The sequence below is a fragment of the Haemaphysalis longicornis genome, unplaced genomic scaffold (genome assembly GCF_048455015.1).
Source record: "Haemaphysalis longicornis isolate Haplotype H1 unplaced genomic scaffold, Haemaphysalis longicornis Haplotype H1 scaffold_8, whole genome shotgun sequence".
Taxonomy (NCBI): Eukaryota; Metazoa; Arthropoda; class Arachnida; order Ixodida; family Ixodidae; genus Haemaphysalis; species Haemaphysalis longicornis.
The window spans coordinates 128,222,955-128,240,762 of record NW_027526445.1 but is presented as its reverse complement, the minus strand read 5'-3'; the positions used below and the strand labels follow the sequence as shown (position 1 = coordinate 128,240,762).

Below are 17,808 nucleotides of genomic sequence, written 5' to 3'. Positions count from 1 at the left end.
CTCGTATCTCAATGCCAGCAAACATTTATGCGGACGCATTCTTTGCTGAGTGCCCCCAAAGCCCCAACCGTGCGACCTCCTTCTTTTGCACAGAATGTATCATTGGCGAAATTAACAGACGTTATCATCACTTTAACGTAAATAGAATAATTTATCGAAGGAAATAAAAGAAGAGACAAGACATTTTATAAAAAGCCATAGGAAAATACAAAATAAGTATTTTCAAAACCGCCCACACAAGACGAAGACAAACAAAACAGTCTCCAACACACAAAGCAAAACGCGAAAAAGTCGCTAAAAAGCACCAACCGTGTAACGCTCTGCATCTGCGCAAAAAACTCATAATTGCCAATGTTAATACATGTAATGTGCCCTGAAGGAGCACTGAAGGATGTTACGAGGATCGTACAGAATCTATATAATGCGTAGGCAATGTCCTCAGTTCTCCCTGCCATGTAGGCGTTCCTTTTTTTCTTCCTTTCTTTTTTGAGGAGGCAGGGCGTTCGAAAGTGCGTTTCCCTATAATCTTCCTACGCGCAGACTTGGGGACGTCGCCTGTGACGCCACACTTGTAAGTCCGTTGGGGGAAATTGATTGATTGATTGATTGATTGATTGATTGATTGATTGATTGATTGATTGATTGATTGATTGATTGATTGATTGATTGATTGATTGATTGATTGATTGATTGATTGATTGATTGATTGATTGATTGATTGCAGGGTTTAAGGCGCCGACGCAACGCAGGCGATGAGGCGCGCCGTAGTGGATGCTCCGGATGCTGAAATCTCGTACACACGGGCGTTTTTGCGTTGGGGGAAATTCAGCTAATGGCTTAAGTGGGTTTTTCAAACTCTTATTTGACAGTCGAGACCACTTTTCTACCTAGATATTTGTCACGTGCGATGAGCCAACAAGCAAACGGGTCATCTTCTGTAATGCATTAGGGCGAAAGCTTTCTTATTGTCCCCGATGGCGTCCTGTCAAAAAAAAAAAAAAAAATGGCCGCGTATCTGCTCCTTTCGTTGCAAATGTCGACAAAAGACGATAGCCTTTGTCGACATTTGCCAAGTAAATGTCTCCCTTCGCTTTCCCGCTCACCTCTAACGCTGTTCCTCTTGCGTTGCGCTCTTCCCAAGCTAAAGACGCGAAATGTTTGCTTAAATCATTTTACATTTACCGCGTTCCACTGTTCCAGGCGGGGTGCCTCGATGCAGCGATGCCAAAAAATGTTTTCTGTGTGTTCTAGTATATTTTAGGGCCCCCATAAGCGCACACAGGAAAAAGTAGAGCTGGTAGTGCAGGTACCAACTAACTTAATAATGAGCAAAACCAATTAGAACATCTGGAAATTAAAAAAATGTTATGTCCAGCGGAAAAATTTTCCTTAGCACGTTTCCCTAAATTTTATGATAACATGAATCTGCAAACAACGGATGAGCTTCGTCGGGCACATATTTATATATTTACAAGCTTAGAAATAAAACTACGACCTCTGTTGTTTTTGTTTTTAGCCTCGACGTCGTAGTTTTGTATTCACGCGAGCTTTTTCTTTTTTATAGCATCCAGCTCTGCTAAGATGCAACAATGGTGATGTCTATCGCAACAGGCATACTTGAAGAACAATTCTCTAGAAAACCAGCAGTAGTGGTTTCGTCCTCTACGCGCTAGAGGGACATTTACGAGGTGGCTTCAATTGACAACGCCAGGGCCGAAAGGGTTAAAAGAACTAACGTTTGGTTCAGCTCAATCACGGCCAAACAAGTTGTTATTATTCTTCCAACCGAGAAAAGAACGCGAGAAATATTTTAAGAACTTTCAAATTTCGCGCTACATGACGTGGGCAGTGCCGTAATAGCGCAGAAATGATGCAATAAAGGCCATCCTTAGGAATATTATCATCAATGTTTCAACCCGCCACGGTGGCTTAGTGGCTAAGGCGTTGCGCTGCTGAGCACGAGGTCGTGGGCTCGATTCCCGGTCGCGGCGGCCGCTTTTCTGATGGAGGCAAAAAGCAAAAGCGCCTGTGTGTACGACATTTCGGCGCACGTTAAAGATCCCCAGGCGGTCAAAATTAATACGGAGCCCTCCACTACGGCGCGCCTCATCGTCCGCGCTGCGTCGGCGCGTTAAACCCTACAATCAATCAATCAATCACTGCTTCACTGCACGTCAACATTCAAGTGATACGGTCAAACGAAACTAGGGGTCCAACTGCAATCACGCAGCCATGTTTCTCGGCGGTCGCTTCGGTTGGGGGCGGCTGCCAATCATACGAACAAGATTCTACGCGTGCCCAGCTGTGCGCCTCCGTTGCGCAGTAGCCAAGTCTGACGCTGCGCCCGAGCCGCTTGATAGCCGTTTCGCGTGGCTCCTGGAGAGCCGTGCTGCGCATGCGCAAGGAGCAGTGACTGGGCCGGACTGGACTGGATTGGATTGGACTGGACCGCACTGGACTAGACTGGACTGGACTGAATTGGATTGGATTGCTGAACCGTAGCTCACGCTACGTATATCCTGGCATAGCCGAACTAAGCCACGGCTAATTTTTTTCTTTATAATCTCCGTTACTTATTTGAAGGTGGTGATTGAACTGGCGTCATTGCTGTCCGGGCAAAGACGTATTTTTAAATAACCGAACTCGTATTCGGTATTTATGGCCCCTTTAAGATCGCTATGATCAGTGTCTGCGGAAGGACATTGCATTAAGTAAAAACCGTGACGTGCATTTGAATGGGGGCTGCCGGGAAGAGGTCAGGTGTGCGGGGGAAGTGAAGCTGAGGCGGTGTAACTTTCAGCTCTTACACAGCGAGGGGGCAAAAAAAAAAAAAAGAGGGGGGAAGTGCACAGCTAGTGGGACTGGCGCGAAATTTGAAGAGGGGGGAAGTGCACAGCTAGTGGGACTGGCGCGAAATTTGAATACAAAATTTGAATGCGGCTGAAGGGCTTGCGCGTCTTGTGCACGGAGGCGAAAGGGGATGCTGGGCAATGAATGAGGCGCAGGGAAAGATCCGCGCGAAGTTTAAATACGTAGATTCCCCCGCATGCGCAATGTATTATTCATCCGAGCTTGGGGCAGAAATGGTTTGGACTTTACCTGCGTGCCTGTCACGTCGTCGCGTCGGCCGCTGCAATCTAGAACGCACTGCGCGGGGGAACGAATGCTTTAAACGAAACGTAACCGCGAAGAAAGGGGATGTAGATTTAAATGGGTAAAACACGCAGGATCAGCGGTGATTCAAAAGTGGTTTAATAACCGCATAAAGCATGTATTTATATCCTAAAAGTGGCGAAAAACCCGCAAATAATGCGATCAATTTCTTAGGATTCGACGAAATTCTCGCAGATTGTCGATATTCTCGAAATTTGTGCGCCTGTCTTTTTTTTTTACGTTTTTGTGTTCGTAACAAAACCGTTGAAAATCAGCGCTTGTCCTGTGTGTTTCATCATTGTAAGGCTACGTCAACTTTTTTTGCGCTGTTGCGTACGAGTACAAACTTTCCTAACAGCATATTCTTCTCGAAAGAGCGGTCACGGCCTGCTGGGAGAGCGGTAAGAGCGTGATCCGAAAGGCGCAATAGACGCAACGCGCTGCACCGCGTGCTCTGCGCATGCTCTGCGTAGGCTTTAGGTAGAACAAGGTATCGACCGTTACGCTATGTTCAGACTACCGACGTAACAGCCATATCGTGCGCTACGGACGTAAAAAAACGGCGTTTCACGCAGTTGGGTTGGCTGATACGTCAAATGACGCCATTATTTAAATATATGATAACCACTGCAGTTCAGACGTAAAAAGTTAAGGTTAAAATTTTTCCACTGCATTTACTACAATCGTACAGGCATCGACAAAAAACGGTATCTCCTCGAGCCAAACTACATATCACTTCGTCATGATAATCCAAAAAAAGTGCGAGAGTATTCCCACAGTACAAATATTCTTGCAAATTCTTTTTTCCCTAAAACAATAAGTGACTGGAATATGTTGTCAGAGTAATTGGTTAGTCTTCAAAATAACGATCTTTTTTTCTCCCGCTTATGATCAGTGTGGTGTTCGTTTTTTTTTAATCACTACGAATAAGTGCTTTTGAAAAAGTGTATGGATGTATAAATGTATTTGTATACTCTGTTCTGTACATGTTGCATGTCCCCCCTACAAAAATGCCCTCATGGCGATGTAGGTATCTTGTAAATAAATAAATAAATAATATTACGACAGTTGCGACAACAGTCTGAACCCGGCCTCACGCGTGCGCGTTGAAAGGCCAATTCACGTACCAGCGCAGTTTTGCCTAGTGTCACTAGATAAGGTTACATAGAATCGGGACTCTTTTCGCCTATTGTTCCGTGCCACCGCCATCATTGGCATCACGTGACATTTGTTCACGCTGCGACGGTTCATGGGCGGCGCCATTTTGTTGTTTGTGCGTTTTAGTCGGTCAACTCTGGCAGACTTAGCTTGTCCACCCGGCTCTGCAGATGAGTGCGACTGACGTCGTTCCTAACGCGAATCGGAGATAACGCGTGTAGCAGCATTTGAGCAGCAGCAGTGTGCCTGAATATGTCGTTTTGCTGCATTTTCGGCAGTGTTGTTAACAAACGACCCGGTTGAAGTTGGGCGATGAACCTAAGGGCGAATAAATTGTTCGTGGGCTTTCGAACATGTAACAAATCTTTCGGCAGCATGAATTCAGGTAATAAAATAATCCATAATGAACATTCAATACAGCGTTGAACCCGTGCAGTGTTGGCTTTACACTTCTGTGTATCTAAACTTTTCGACAACTGCCTCACTTCTTTCACTAAAGCGAAACAATTTTATCGCGAAGAAAAGTTGTTAGGTATTACAAGCGGAACGTTTGCCCGGCAAGCAAAGAAAGTTTATGAAACGCGTGCTGACGCCTCCGGTAAAAATGTACGACAGGAAGCTTCACAGATGCCGCATCTTCAATGATCCGTCTTCTAAACAAGCGCGTTTGCAAAAAAAATCCTGAACAGGCAGCGAAAAAAAGTCAAACCCTGCCGTAACCGGCATGTAGTAAGTGAAACGATCGTGGCCAATCCCCCAAGTGGGTATGCGCCACAAACTGCGCAGGAGGCCGCCTGGTTCTTGCTGCGGCAGGAGACTAAACATCCCCCTCGCGAGGGGCACGATCAAATGCAGAGCATTTCTGGGGGCGCACGACGTTAAGTAGTTTGCGTTACGTTATTGTTGTTGCACTTGTTGCTGTTGGTTGTTGTATTGTAATTAAATGAGAAGACGTAATTACGTGGTCACGTGACATCATATATTAGCTGGTGGGTATGATTATTGTGGCGCAGTGGGAAGAGCACCATGTACCTCGCGTTCCGCCCACAGGTAGTGAATGCGTTGTATCAGCAGCTTCTTGACGTAGTTTGAATGAGTCAAGGATATAAGGCGCGTTCGTAGCCCTCCATTCTGTGTCGGCTTTGTGGCGCAGTGGGTGGAGCACCATGTACCTTGCATTCCGCCCGCAGGGTCGTGGGATCGAAACCAGGCGCCGGTAAGTATTAATTTTTTATATAGTGTAGGGGGAGGGGTGCGGTCTACGATGGACAACTAAAACGGGTGACATCGTGAGTTAAAGAAATGCTCTGCATTTAAAAATAATCAGCAGCAGTACAGCGCATACATTCATTAAACGCTCAATTGCGTGCTAGAGCGTGAGGTGATCGATAGACTTTCGACAAAATCTAAACCCAGGACGACACGACTACACAAGGTAAACGGTGGCTAGAAACAGTCGTATCTTACCACTCTTAGTTAAACGCAGTAAATAAATAAAAAAAAGCGTTTGATGAATGTTTAGACGGCAATTGCACGGGCGCTGCCGCCACTTTGCTAAATATGGCGAAACATCTCGCAGTTTTTCGCAATTTGCTTCACTGATGTACTGAGAAAAAGTTGCAAACGTTTTTTTTGTTTTATCTTTTCTTTTATCTTTGATGACCGTACCGAAAAGCGCATTACTGAAATCGATCGTGGTAATCCTGAAGGATTACCACGATTAGCACTGATAAAGGGCAGTGAGAGCTATCGCACGAATAAGAGTTCTTAAAATACACTTGCGAATTGGAATATCCCATCGCGCACCACGCATGTAATCATAGACTTCATTTCCAGTGAAGAGAGGAGGCGCGCTGCAAACGTTTGCATCTCGAGCTTAAGATAGCTGAATTTGCGTTTCAGTCGGTTCGTCTGAGATCGCTGTGAGGACACCTGCAAAATTAACCAGAGCCCAAATTTTAAAGCGACAGTTCAAAGCTGAACCATCTGTGGTTTCGGGCTGTGCGCGTCTCTGTCGACGCTTTAACGAGAGATGCGACGAATTGGCGCTCGGAACTTACAAAAAACGGCGTTTTTACGGCCCACGCAGGCAGTAACTACACAGAGATGACAATGGGGGGTGTATCTTAGGTGGCCTATTATCATCATCGCGTTCGCTTACAACCAAGCCTTTCTATTCTGCCCTCCACTCTTCCTTGCTGCGCTGTGCGTGAACCTGACTCTTCGCTCTCTTAGACGTCACACTTATGATACCAATGGCAGTCGTCATATTGTTTCCTGGACCAAGAAAACACATGCCATCCTCCGCTACATTAAGTTCCTTACTACTGCTACCACTATCCACGGCCTCCTTAGCAGCTCCTCCAAGGTGACGCCTCCCTTGAAGATCTCTGTCCCTGTGTCGATCAGCGCACCGTATACGCAAAGCTCTCTGCCGCAAAGGCACTGCACAGCTCACCTCGGTTGCTGCTGCTGCTGCGGCCTGGACGATCCGTGCGTGTAGCAGGTGCAGGAGCAGACGGACGTGACGTCGTCCGTGTCCGAGTGGTCTCCGCCCCCGTGGCCGGAGACGACGCTGCCGTCGGCCGTGATGACGTCGCCCTCGAGGCGCACGGCCTCCTGGGCGGCGCACTGGGCCTCCGCCTCGTCGCGCCGCTCGTCCTCGGTGTTCATGGTGAGGAACCGCAGCACGAGCAGGTTCATGGCGGCAGACACGACGGAGAGGCCGAACAGGATGAAGACGAGGCTGAAGGCCACGTACTCGGGCTTCTGTTTGAGCGCGCCCTCCTTCTGGAGCGCCACGTAGTCGCCGAAGCCGATGGTGGTGAGCGTGATGAAGCAGTAGTAGAACGAGTCGAAGTAGTCCCAGCCCTCGTAGGCCGAGAAGGCGGCCGCGCCCGTCGTCATCACCACCGTGCTGAGCACGGACACGAGGCACACCAGGTTCGTCTCGGACACGTCCGTGTTGCGCATGCGCAGGCAGCGCTTTCCGTGCTTCAGCAGGTAGCCCACGAAGGTGTTGAGCCGCTCACCGATGCTCTGGAACATGACCAGGCCCAGAGGAATGCCCACCAGGGCGTAGAACATGCAGAACGTCTTGCCGCCCCATGTGGCGGGCGTCGAGTGGCCGTACCCTGGAGAGAAGGAGCGAATGAATGAGCGATTTAATCGATTCAATCCGATCAATCAATCAATCAATCAATCAATCAATCAATCAATCAATCAATCAATCAATCAATCAATCAATCAATCAATCAATCACTCACTCACTCAATCAATCAATCAATCAATCAATCAATCAATCAATCAATCAATCAATCAATCAATCAATCAATCAATCAATCAATCAATCAATCGATCGATCAATCAATCGGTCGATCAATCGACCACCCAATATATCGCTCAACCAATCAATCAACCAATCGATAAATCAATTAATCACTGAACCAATGAATGAATGATGAATGAATCAATGCAAGAACCAGTAAATCAACCAATTAAGGTGGCGAGAAAAGTACTCTCTGATCACTGCTTGACTCGCCAAGGAAACCGCATAGTTAATGTCGGACTTAATTCCGAGGGAAGACATTGTGGACAGCAAAATACAAACCGCCTGGTCGTTGGAGTAGAGGCACAGGACACAAAAATGTACAAAAGAATGCGCGCCCTATCTGAGTTAGATGAACGACACGGCGGGCAGACGCTTTCGGCACGCTTGTGCGAAAGGGCATGCTTTCACTCTTTTTTCGGCACTTTGTGTTCGGAGGCAAAGCTTCAAGAACGGGTACGCTGAGATTTCGGTCACACCATTGCGATCATGAACGACCGCTGAAGAGCGGCTAAAAGAGGGAAATAAAAAGTCACGGTGCTAAAGCAACCGTGCTTCTATCTGCAGTTCCACTGCTTACACCCTTCTGTTAAAAATATGCAGCACAGCACAACTTCTAGCCTGAAACAGAGAACGCGCTCACGACAACTTGATGGCATAGATTATAAAAATGCGAAAAGAGCTTGCAAACACTACCGCTCAAATTTGAGAAGTCTCCGGACGATGGCGCATAAACTAAAACATTGTTATGCAAAAAAGGTGGCTGTAGTCTTCCACGAAATGGCCAGATGAGCTGAAAATGCGAAAAGAGCGTTTAAACGCTCTTTTAATTGCTGCCGCAAAAGTCCGGGCTGGGGTCAACTACCTAGACAGCTGTAGCGTCCAGTGGAGAGACGACCGTTCAATTCGCGGAGGGCGGTAGACAGACTCTTTTAAAAAAAAATTAAAGCCACTCCACTCCTCCCCTCAATGTGAAAGCTGTCGGAAGTGCAGAGCAGAAATTCGCCATAATGGGCTGTACCGCCGTTATCCGCTCACTGCTACCGCCCTATGTAATTCAAATTTCCCGCCTTCGTAGTGCTGGCGCACCCCCTGCCTGAAACTGCGCCATCGGGAGTTCTGTTCTTTTTGTGCTTGCTTTAATTTCGTATGCTGAAGCTGTTTTGCGTCATTTCAAACGCTTAATTTTTTTTTCTTGCGCGGCTCAAGCCGTTCTGCGGCGTTTCGAACGCGCCATTTTCTTCTTACGCATGGAGCCTTTCTGCGTCATTTCGAACGCGCCATTTTTTTCTGGTGCGGCCCGTCTTTTTCGCTTACTATCGTAAAAACCAACCCAACTAGCGTTCTTAAATGAACGCAGGTGCTGCCGGGTAATTACGTATATTGTGCCTACCATGTACCTGCAGTTTTATTTGCGCTAAACAACGGGGGGATGTAGTTTCGAACGCTTATGACTATATAAACCGCTTGGCTTTCGAAGCCCCTGGGGTATACCGCGACGACAGCGCTATACAACGGAACGCCCTGTTGCTCTACTTGAGCCGAGCGAGCGACCTACGACGACAACGCGAGCGCCTAAAGTGCTCAGCACTTAAAACCGACGGAGTTACATAAGAAGTTCCGAGTAGTCTCGTTCGCATCACATACGTCCCACGCCGCGCTGTCAGCCACTTCGCTGAGGCTTCCGCCACGTGGCGACAGGTAATGAAGTTTTTTTCTGCGAAAGGGGCAGCAGAGGTAGCATACAGACGCGGCAGTCTTCCTATCTCAAAATCTCGGCGGCTCCCATTTCACCTCTCGTAAGTTGATTTCTGTACCCTTCGGTCCGCCGGCACTCGGCGAGTGAATAACTACGCAAGTTGATCCGTTGAATGTCAACCTCAAGTGGCTCTTGTTTTGTGTTGCTTTGTGTGCTCGTTTCTTGAGCGTAGCGACAACAGTCTGTCTGAAAATAGAAATTTGGTTGTCGGGGGTGCTTTGTGTACTCCTCCTTTCTGGGCGGCGCTTTTCAGTGGCATCGTATGCTCCGCCAACTCTCCCGAGCCCTTGCACAATTCTTGCACGCACGGCCGGTTTCACATTCCCCTGCCTTGTCTTTCCACCTTGCTACCACAGCCTGAAAAACGTGACTAGGCTAACGCTGTAGACAAAAGAGAATTGCCCGCTTGAACCAAGCCGAAGCTGAACGGATTGGCTTCCTGAGAGCCTTGGTATCACTCCGCAGAAGCGACGGACCTGGACGGCAACGGGAGCGCGTTTTGAAAGGAGATTGCGCCTAATGAGTGACATCGTCTGCTTTTTCTCATATTGTTGGTTTATCATCGCTTGATTAACTCTGAAAAATCGCGGAAACGCCCCATGTCCAGTTCAATATACTAGCACTCCTTGCGCCACGCGGAGGAACATCCAGATGCGGTTATGAGGCGCAGGGTCAACTTGCGTCGGCGTTCTGAAGTTGTACTTGAGTTCAAAAAAAAAAAAAAAAAGCGCTCAAGACGGTACAGAAAGAAGGAGGCTACACACACAGCGCTGCTTTCTGTCTCGTCTTGAGTGCTGTTTTTGTTTGATGTACTCGATCGAGTGCAGTCGACGAGTGAGCGCTCAAGCGGAACAACAAAAATGAACAAGGCGCTGGGTATTCTGCATGCGCTCGTATTCAATGTACGGTTGACTAAGGAAGTTTCGTGTGGTTTCTGATTACTGCTGACCGTTACCAGCCTTCTCTACTCGTGACGATGTGGCCGCTGTGGCGAGAGCTGGTCAAAGCTGCTACTGCAAAAAAAGAAAAAAAACACCTAAGGAAGGATGGCTAAAACGCGAAGCTTCCTCCGATGAAACCTGAGTAAAAGTCAAAGTCCGAAATCCAAACTGCTTCGACAGTGTCGGGATTGCTAAATCGGATTGACGTCGGCTTCATAACGTGAGGGACTCAGGTTCGATTCCGAGGCCGGAAGGCTTTTTTTCTTGAGGCGCTTTATGTGCCTTTATGGAAACCCATTGTTTAAGTTGGCTTTCCTGCGTAACAATTTGTAGTTCGGGCCCTCTATGTGTCTTTGTGGAAACCCTTTGTTTAAGTTGGCTTTCCTGCGTAACAATTTGTAGTTCGGGCTTTGAAAACATTGGCTGTCCACCAGAGAAAGCTTCACGTTTCAACCACCTTTCACTTCACCCACGATCATCATCATCGTCGGAAAAAGCTGGCTTTTCTGCAGTGCGTTGTGGATCAACGTCGCCATCACTGAGGCATATAAAGCTTCGCTTTAAAAATTCAGTGCCAGTACACTTTGCAAAGGTAGATGGCTAGCAAGAAGAGCTCATTGATTGACCACAAACTGCTACTCAAACTGCGCCGCCGTGGCGAGCACGAGTTCAGAGTAAGCGCAAAACGCCCACATTTCGCGTTTTCCGCCTCACAGTATTTCGAGCTCCGACGGGTGTCGCGCTTACTGTTGGCGCCCGCGGCCCGATCGTCGTCGGTAATCTCTTTTCGTCGCCCTCGTGCCCATTGCCGCCTATCCCTTCTTTATGATTAGGCTTCACTATGCGACTTACAATCGGGTAAAGCCAGCTTACGAAAACAAAGCGTACACAGATCTTTCTAAAGTCGGCTTCACTTCTACACACAAGTGTATTGCTGAGAAAAAAAAGTTACACCATCTTCCCGTAGAGGAACCCTGAGTAGTATGCGAAGCAGCCATGAGGTCGACTGAAGTTCCCATTAGTTTTCAGTTCGTCGTTTCCGTTGACGTTCAGCTTCGCGTGCCTTCGTTGTATCAGTAGCTTCTTGACGTTGTTTGAATGAGTGAAGGACATAAGGCGCGTTCGTAGCACATGCTCCCGTCTCGGTTTGTAGCGCAGTAGGAAGAGCGCCACGTACCTCCCGTTTCGATCTCACGTCGTGAGATCGAAACCGGGCGCCGCCTATTTCTTTTTATAGTGGACTGCGCTGACGTCAGCCCAAACGCTGACGGGGCTGAAGAGACGCGCATGCGCAGTAGAATGCGTACGGCGGACAACGACAACGAGGGAGGGAGGGACACAGCCCCGAGCATGAGATGCTTCGCATCTAAAAATTCAGGGGCGGCATGTTAATACCTAAATATGAAGCGCCTGAGGCGAACAAGTGGTCTAAGGGAGAGGGTGTTCTCGGGTGAGGAGGAGGGGAGCGGCTTTTCTCGGCCTACAGATGAAAAAAAAAAAACGTGACAGTCAGCCTTAATAGCTCCGCTCTAAAAACAAAATGAGATATGCTTTAGGGACAGGGAAACAAAGTGCTGATCACTGACAACCAATTAGCTTTTCATTTGTCCGAAGCAGCGAAGTCTGTAACACGTGCGAGAGTGCTTCGCTTTGCCCTTCTTCGGTGTACGAGCGAGAGAGTGAGGGGGACGTTTCGTCTGCGCCCGCGACGCGCACAAAAACGTATACTGTCAGGGAGTTTCGTCGAATGGAAGAACAGTTCTAAGTCTAGTACTGGCTGCACGTGTGTTTTTCTCTCATCTGTGCAGCACCTTGCACACTTTTCTTTTAGATTTCGAAATCACAAACCAACTGGCCCAGCAGTCCGCCTTCTCTGCTTGCTTCAGCCTCTCTTCTGCTGCAGGGTCCGGTAGTTCGTAGCCGCAGCTAGCCGCAGCACGGCGTTACGCTGCGCTGACTAGGCGGCTGATGACGTTACTGGATGAGCACGTGACGCCCGAATCAGAAGTGTCACCGCTTCCAGTCACAAATCACCGTTGAAATCACCTCCGTTTGTGGCGGGATGTCTGGCGGGAGAGATCTGCTGTAGCCCCCCACGCCGGCAACCCATTCGAGCCAGCGAAGTTGCTGTGACCTTTATAGGGACTGTTTGTCCTCACAGATTGGTTTCGGGAATCACGTCATCGGGTGGGTTACTTCCCGAAGCAGGTTACTTGAAATCAGCGCGTGCACTGTCGCCGTCTAGGAAAAGTTGGCTTTGCCGAAATGCGCTTTTTGCGGACACCATGCCGTCGTTTTGCAAGCGCATTAGCTTTTTGGCGTGTTCGACCATCATGCAACGTTGCTCACCGTCCCCGCTTCGACGAATATTATTGGTCATAATCTTTAGAACGTGTTGTGGGGGAGGAAACAACTTTTATTGTCAACAACAACAAATAGAGTGCGTTAAGCGCCCGATGGGGCGGCTCCCTCTTCACGGGTTCCACATGCTTCCAGTGCCGCCTGGCCCCTGTGGATCAGTCGGAGCTGGTCTTCCAGGGCGGGGCTGGATAGCAAGATCTCCCATGGGCTCGTCAACGGTGAGGATAGTAGGGGGATTATTTATGGGTATAGGGGGGGGGGGGCGGTCTTTGGAGAAATTGCACTCTCCTATGATGTGCTGGAGGGTGCCTAGTGCATTGCAGTGAGGGCATCTGTTCTTGTACATTTCTGGGTACATTTTATTTTGGAGGCAGGGGTGTGGAAAGGAGCCTGCCTGAATTTGTGCACCCGTCGCCGAGCAAGCAATTGTTTATTCACACGTACCATACTGCGTCGCGACAATCGCATCGTCGTCGTCGTCGTCGTCATCCTAATTGTCTTCACAATCTGCTTCAAAGGTTCGAAGGTTTATTATTCAGTCCAAAGAAATTTACGCACACGCGGATACACAGACAAAGGTCCCAACGCCAGATAGCTGACACAGGATTCTCGGTAGCTTATTGTCATGTGTCAAGGGCACTCCTGAGAGGGGATGCAGCAAAATCCCCCTAAAGAAAAGGAGAAAAAAAAAAAAACTCCCACCTCCCCTCGCGGGAACCCCTGTGTAGATGCGACGCATAGGCGGAGCGGCGAAGGGACCGCGTTTTATAGCGCGCATAACGTTGAGGGGACTGCAGCGCGCCCGAAGGAGAGGAAACCGCGGAAGAGAGAGTACTGCACATGCGCCGGCCCCAGCGCGTCTGCCGCGGCTATGACGCAACACAATCCACTTTAATGCAATCCAATCCAAATGCAATCCAAGCCAAGCCAAGCCAATCCAATCCAATCCAATCGAATTCAATCCAATGCCCCTCGCGAGAGAGTGTTCGCTATCGGAGAGGGGAGGGGGTGAGCGGCGGAGAGCGCAGCTGGCGCGGCAAGGAGAATGGGGGAGGGGTGGACAACGCCGCCGCCGCCGACGACGCCGACGCCGGAGGGACAAGGCGAGTGAATCAGATGCTCTGCATCTAAGAAAAGGACAAAGAAACGCCAATTTGAACGGCGCGCCAGGAGCGCACCAATGAACGAACGCCGCGCCGAAACACCGAGGAATCATGGTCAAATATGGTAGCGCACTGGTCAGCCAATGAGAGAACGCCGCGCAGGAGGATTGTTATTCTGTTCTCTCGTCTTCTTAAAGTGAGGATAAGGGACAGTATACTATGCTGTCGTCTACGCACATGATTGAGAAGGAGATTAACAAGGAGTGAATGTGTTTTTGCTGCAGTAAGACTGTATCGTTATTACCATAACGCTCAATCCGCACCTTGACCTTGGTCATTGCCCCAAAGGCAGGGGGATGGGCTAGGGGGCAAGCACAAGGCGAAGGGCGGAGCAAGGAGCTGGTGTTTGGATGGTCCTGTAGGCCTGCGTCTAGAATACAGTAGAGGGGCGGTATTCTCGAGTTTTGTCACTTTTGCGTCCCTTTCAAAAGTGTCCCTTTTGGCGAGCCCTGACTGGCTAAAAGCAGACGACCCGGATGTGACGCAGCACGAGCCATGCGGGGCGTCGGTTTTCGTGCATGTTATTGGTCAGAGGTCCCGCAAGTGGTACTACGTCACGATTAAAACGGACGCGAAATGGAAATTTTTCAAGCAGACAGTACTAGAAATTCATCCCCAAACTTCTTGTGCCGCGTGTGCGTTTTGGGATAATTTTTCACCGTAAGAATTGCGGCCATAGGTGTTGTGATATTTGAGCGTTCATGGCCCTGCAAATATGTCAGTTGTTTTCAGTTGCTTCTGATGACAGATGCGGTGGGCACTCTGGACTCAACATAAAACTGGTTGGCATTCGGTGTCCGCTGACAAAGCGCTGAGTCATCAAACGGCCTGTGACTGGCATTGCGAAACGTATCAAAGAGCGCGCTTTGCCCATGAAAGTGACAACGAAAACCTTCGAAAATAACGCTCTGTCAGCTGACCTTCAGCGCTTTGATAGCACGAATGACGAATGCACACCTTCCATTCCGAAACTCTCCCTTGACGACGAAGTAACGTTCTCGATCGCGTCTACATCTTAAGGCATAAACGCAGATGCCGTCGGAAACTTTTTTATTAAAGAAATCAGTGTGTCGAACCGAAAAAAATACTGGTTCGGTTACGGTTCTGGTTCAAGCGAAATCATTTGGTTCAGGTTCAGTTCCGGTTCGACAAAATCACATACCGAACCAGTTCGTGAACCGGTTAGGGAGCTTGAACCGGTTCGCGAATTCCCGAACCGGTTCGCGAACCCGTTAGATGAGTTGAATTATCACTGAAAGCAGAAAAAAAAGATTTAGCAGTTTAAAACGACAGCCAAATCAAAATACAAACAAAAATTCAAAATGGTGCTGTTCCCCAAGGGTAGTGGCGCAATTGCAAAGCAAACTTTAAACAATTACGAGATACTAGAAAAACAGATGAAGTGGCGACGATGTACTAACTACTTTCTCGCTCAGACTTTATGTTGTCCTAGCGGCTATTCATAAAGCCACCGCCAAGAGATATGACGGTGGGATATATTTTCTGCCCTTTCCTTTTTTTGTTGAAATCGCAATCGTCGCTATGGAATTGCCCATCACGCTAACCTTGAAGCCTTAAATTTAGGTCTGCGTACTGGCGCGTTCAAATACCAGCGCTTAACCCTTTGAGGGTCGAATTTTTTCGCCAAATGCGTCCCCCAGGGTCGATTTTTTTTATTGCTGATTTAAATTCTACGGGCGAATCTATATCGAGAAAAAAATAATCAAAAATTGTTTTGGGTGACCGTAAAGTGACGAAAAAATCATTTGTGTTGTTACATACATGTGGTTTATTATGGCGTTAGACAAGAAAAATTCTAAATAAAAACGAGAGGGTAACAAGCCGGCACCTTTTGAGTGAATCAAAATCAGATAGACATCAGTTTCGCGGGCGCAAAAAGCGGGAAACGCCCGGAGGACGATACTGAAATCAGCCGCTGCGCGCCGCGCGGGGGCGCGCGCGGCCGGATGCAGGAGCTGTAGAGGGCGCACTGCTCATAAAATACAAAAAAAAAAAAAAAACGAGAAAAGAGCCTTATCAGTTTCACAGGCGACCTTGGTCTGTGGCAGGCGCAAGAAGCGAGAGGCGCCGATACCCAGCGCGCCTTCTCGTTAGCGGATGCGCAAGCGATAGCCGGCGCGCCGCTGAAGTGACTCAAAAAAATAAAAAGAAGAGCCATCGGAGCAAGAAAAAAATTTGGCGTATTTCCGAAGTGTGGCAGGACATGCCAAGCAAGAGAAGTTGGCGAAAAAGCCGCGCTTTTTAAAAATACAAGCGATGCCGTACATGTACGTCATTGATCATTTTGAAAGTGTTTGCCGATTCCGTACATGTACTGCCGTGACCCTCAAAGGGTTAATACCAATGGCGCACATTTTTTATATTTGTTACAAAACAGAAAAATCTTACAGCAGACACATAAATACTACCAATGAATTACGTTATTTGGTCACCCTGAATAATTTGTTAGCTGTAACCTTATCGAATGTGTTAGCCACACTTTTGTTAAAAGTAAGCTTTAGTTAACGCTCAGTCACTGCAGTATTGCTCTGACCACTGCACTTCCTGTTGCGATAGCTATACCGGATGTGTGCATTACAATCAGTATGTCATCGTACCGCCTGACCCCCGGCCATCGTTCCGTGTGCTACATTTCGGAATCTTATAACAGATTATGCTTTTACAGAATGAAAGGGAAATTGGACGCGCGGAGCATGAGATGGGACTTTTTAGGGTAGACGCTCTTTAATTCGTGAACAGCAGTACTCCCCTCCGGAACGAGAAGCAGTAGAAGTAATGTAGCGAGTTGGTCAGACATTGAAAAAAAAAAAAAAAGCAGATCTGAAAGAGACAAACTGCATCAGCAGCAAACGGCTCAGCCACTGAGCAGCTCCTGCATGCAGTAACACTTGTCAAGTGTTAACAATTTGCCGGTGTCGGACCTTTTAAAGAAATTATTAAATGCAAAATGTTTACACACATCGGGTGTGGGCTTTCTCTGTTGCGCAGTGGAGCACTCCTGCCGCCTGATTGCTCCAATAAAGTCGCAGCTAGGGAAGGGCAGTCGTTTTATATCCGCTGCGAGCTGCCGAGAATGACCTTTCGTTTGGTCCGATTGCACTACGCTCGCGCTTCCAGCAGCAACAGACCATTGCTACTTTGGTGCTCATTAATTTCCCCTGTTGTTACATAGAGCGTGATAGTGTTCAATTGTCTGGAGGGGAAAGTGCGCGAGCAAGTAGGAAGTTGATGGTACGTGAAAGAAAAAAGGCCTGCATTGCATTGACTGTGCAATATCAACAACGGAGGGTCGAACCCTTTCGGCACGGACCAGTAACCATTATTTCTTTTTTCGGTTCAGTTCCGGTTGGGTTTCAGCGTGCTCAAAAATAACGGTTCGGGTTCGGCTTTAGCTCCGACAAAAATACCAGTTCAGTTCCGGTTTTCGGTTCGGTTCCGGTTCGACACCTTGAAAAAAATACCTCGTGACGATTGGTCGCTCTGTTACGACTTGTTGCAATACCACCGTGTGGTGAATGTCCTTTAGTGGGTACGCGTGCCGTTGTGGTACGATTTCCATAGATGGACCTCGGACGGCTCCATGACGGCAATGGTGACACTGCAATCTGCCTGTGTGTCATTCATTAGTGTACCACTAAAAGTGAATACTAACTGTAAAATTGGAAGTCAGCCTTTTCAATAACGTTGTTCACGTTTTTCGATATACCCCATACAGAAGAACTAAAAGGGTAAATGCATAACGGATTTACCCTCAAGGACGTATTTCAGTAAGAACGCCACCGCATGGATGCATTTCAAGCGGACTAAGCATTGCCACTTGCATAGCCAACGTAACCTCTGTTGCACCGACAACACACACATACACAGGACGACGCGCCATTGGAGGTCTCTTATCCAGGAGGGTGTAGCTGGAGCTTTAAATAG

The 17,808-nt window shown here is 48.1% G+C and overlaps 1 protein-coding gene across 1 annotated transcript in view; it reads right to left on the bottom strand.

The window, feature by feature from the left end:
• Task6 (TWIK-related acid-sensitive K[+] channel 6) overlaps positions 1 to 17,808 on the bottom strand; it is an 89,689-nt gene that overhangs the window by 21,546 nt on the left and 50,335 nt on the right. The window contains exon 2 of the mRNA XM_077680298.1: positions 6,770 to 7,445. Coding sequence (XP_077536424.1) covers positions 6,770 to 7,445 — 676 coding nt within the window. The remainder of the gene's footprint in view (positions 1 to 6,769; positions 7,446 to 17,808) is intronic.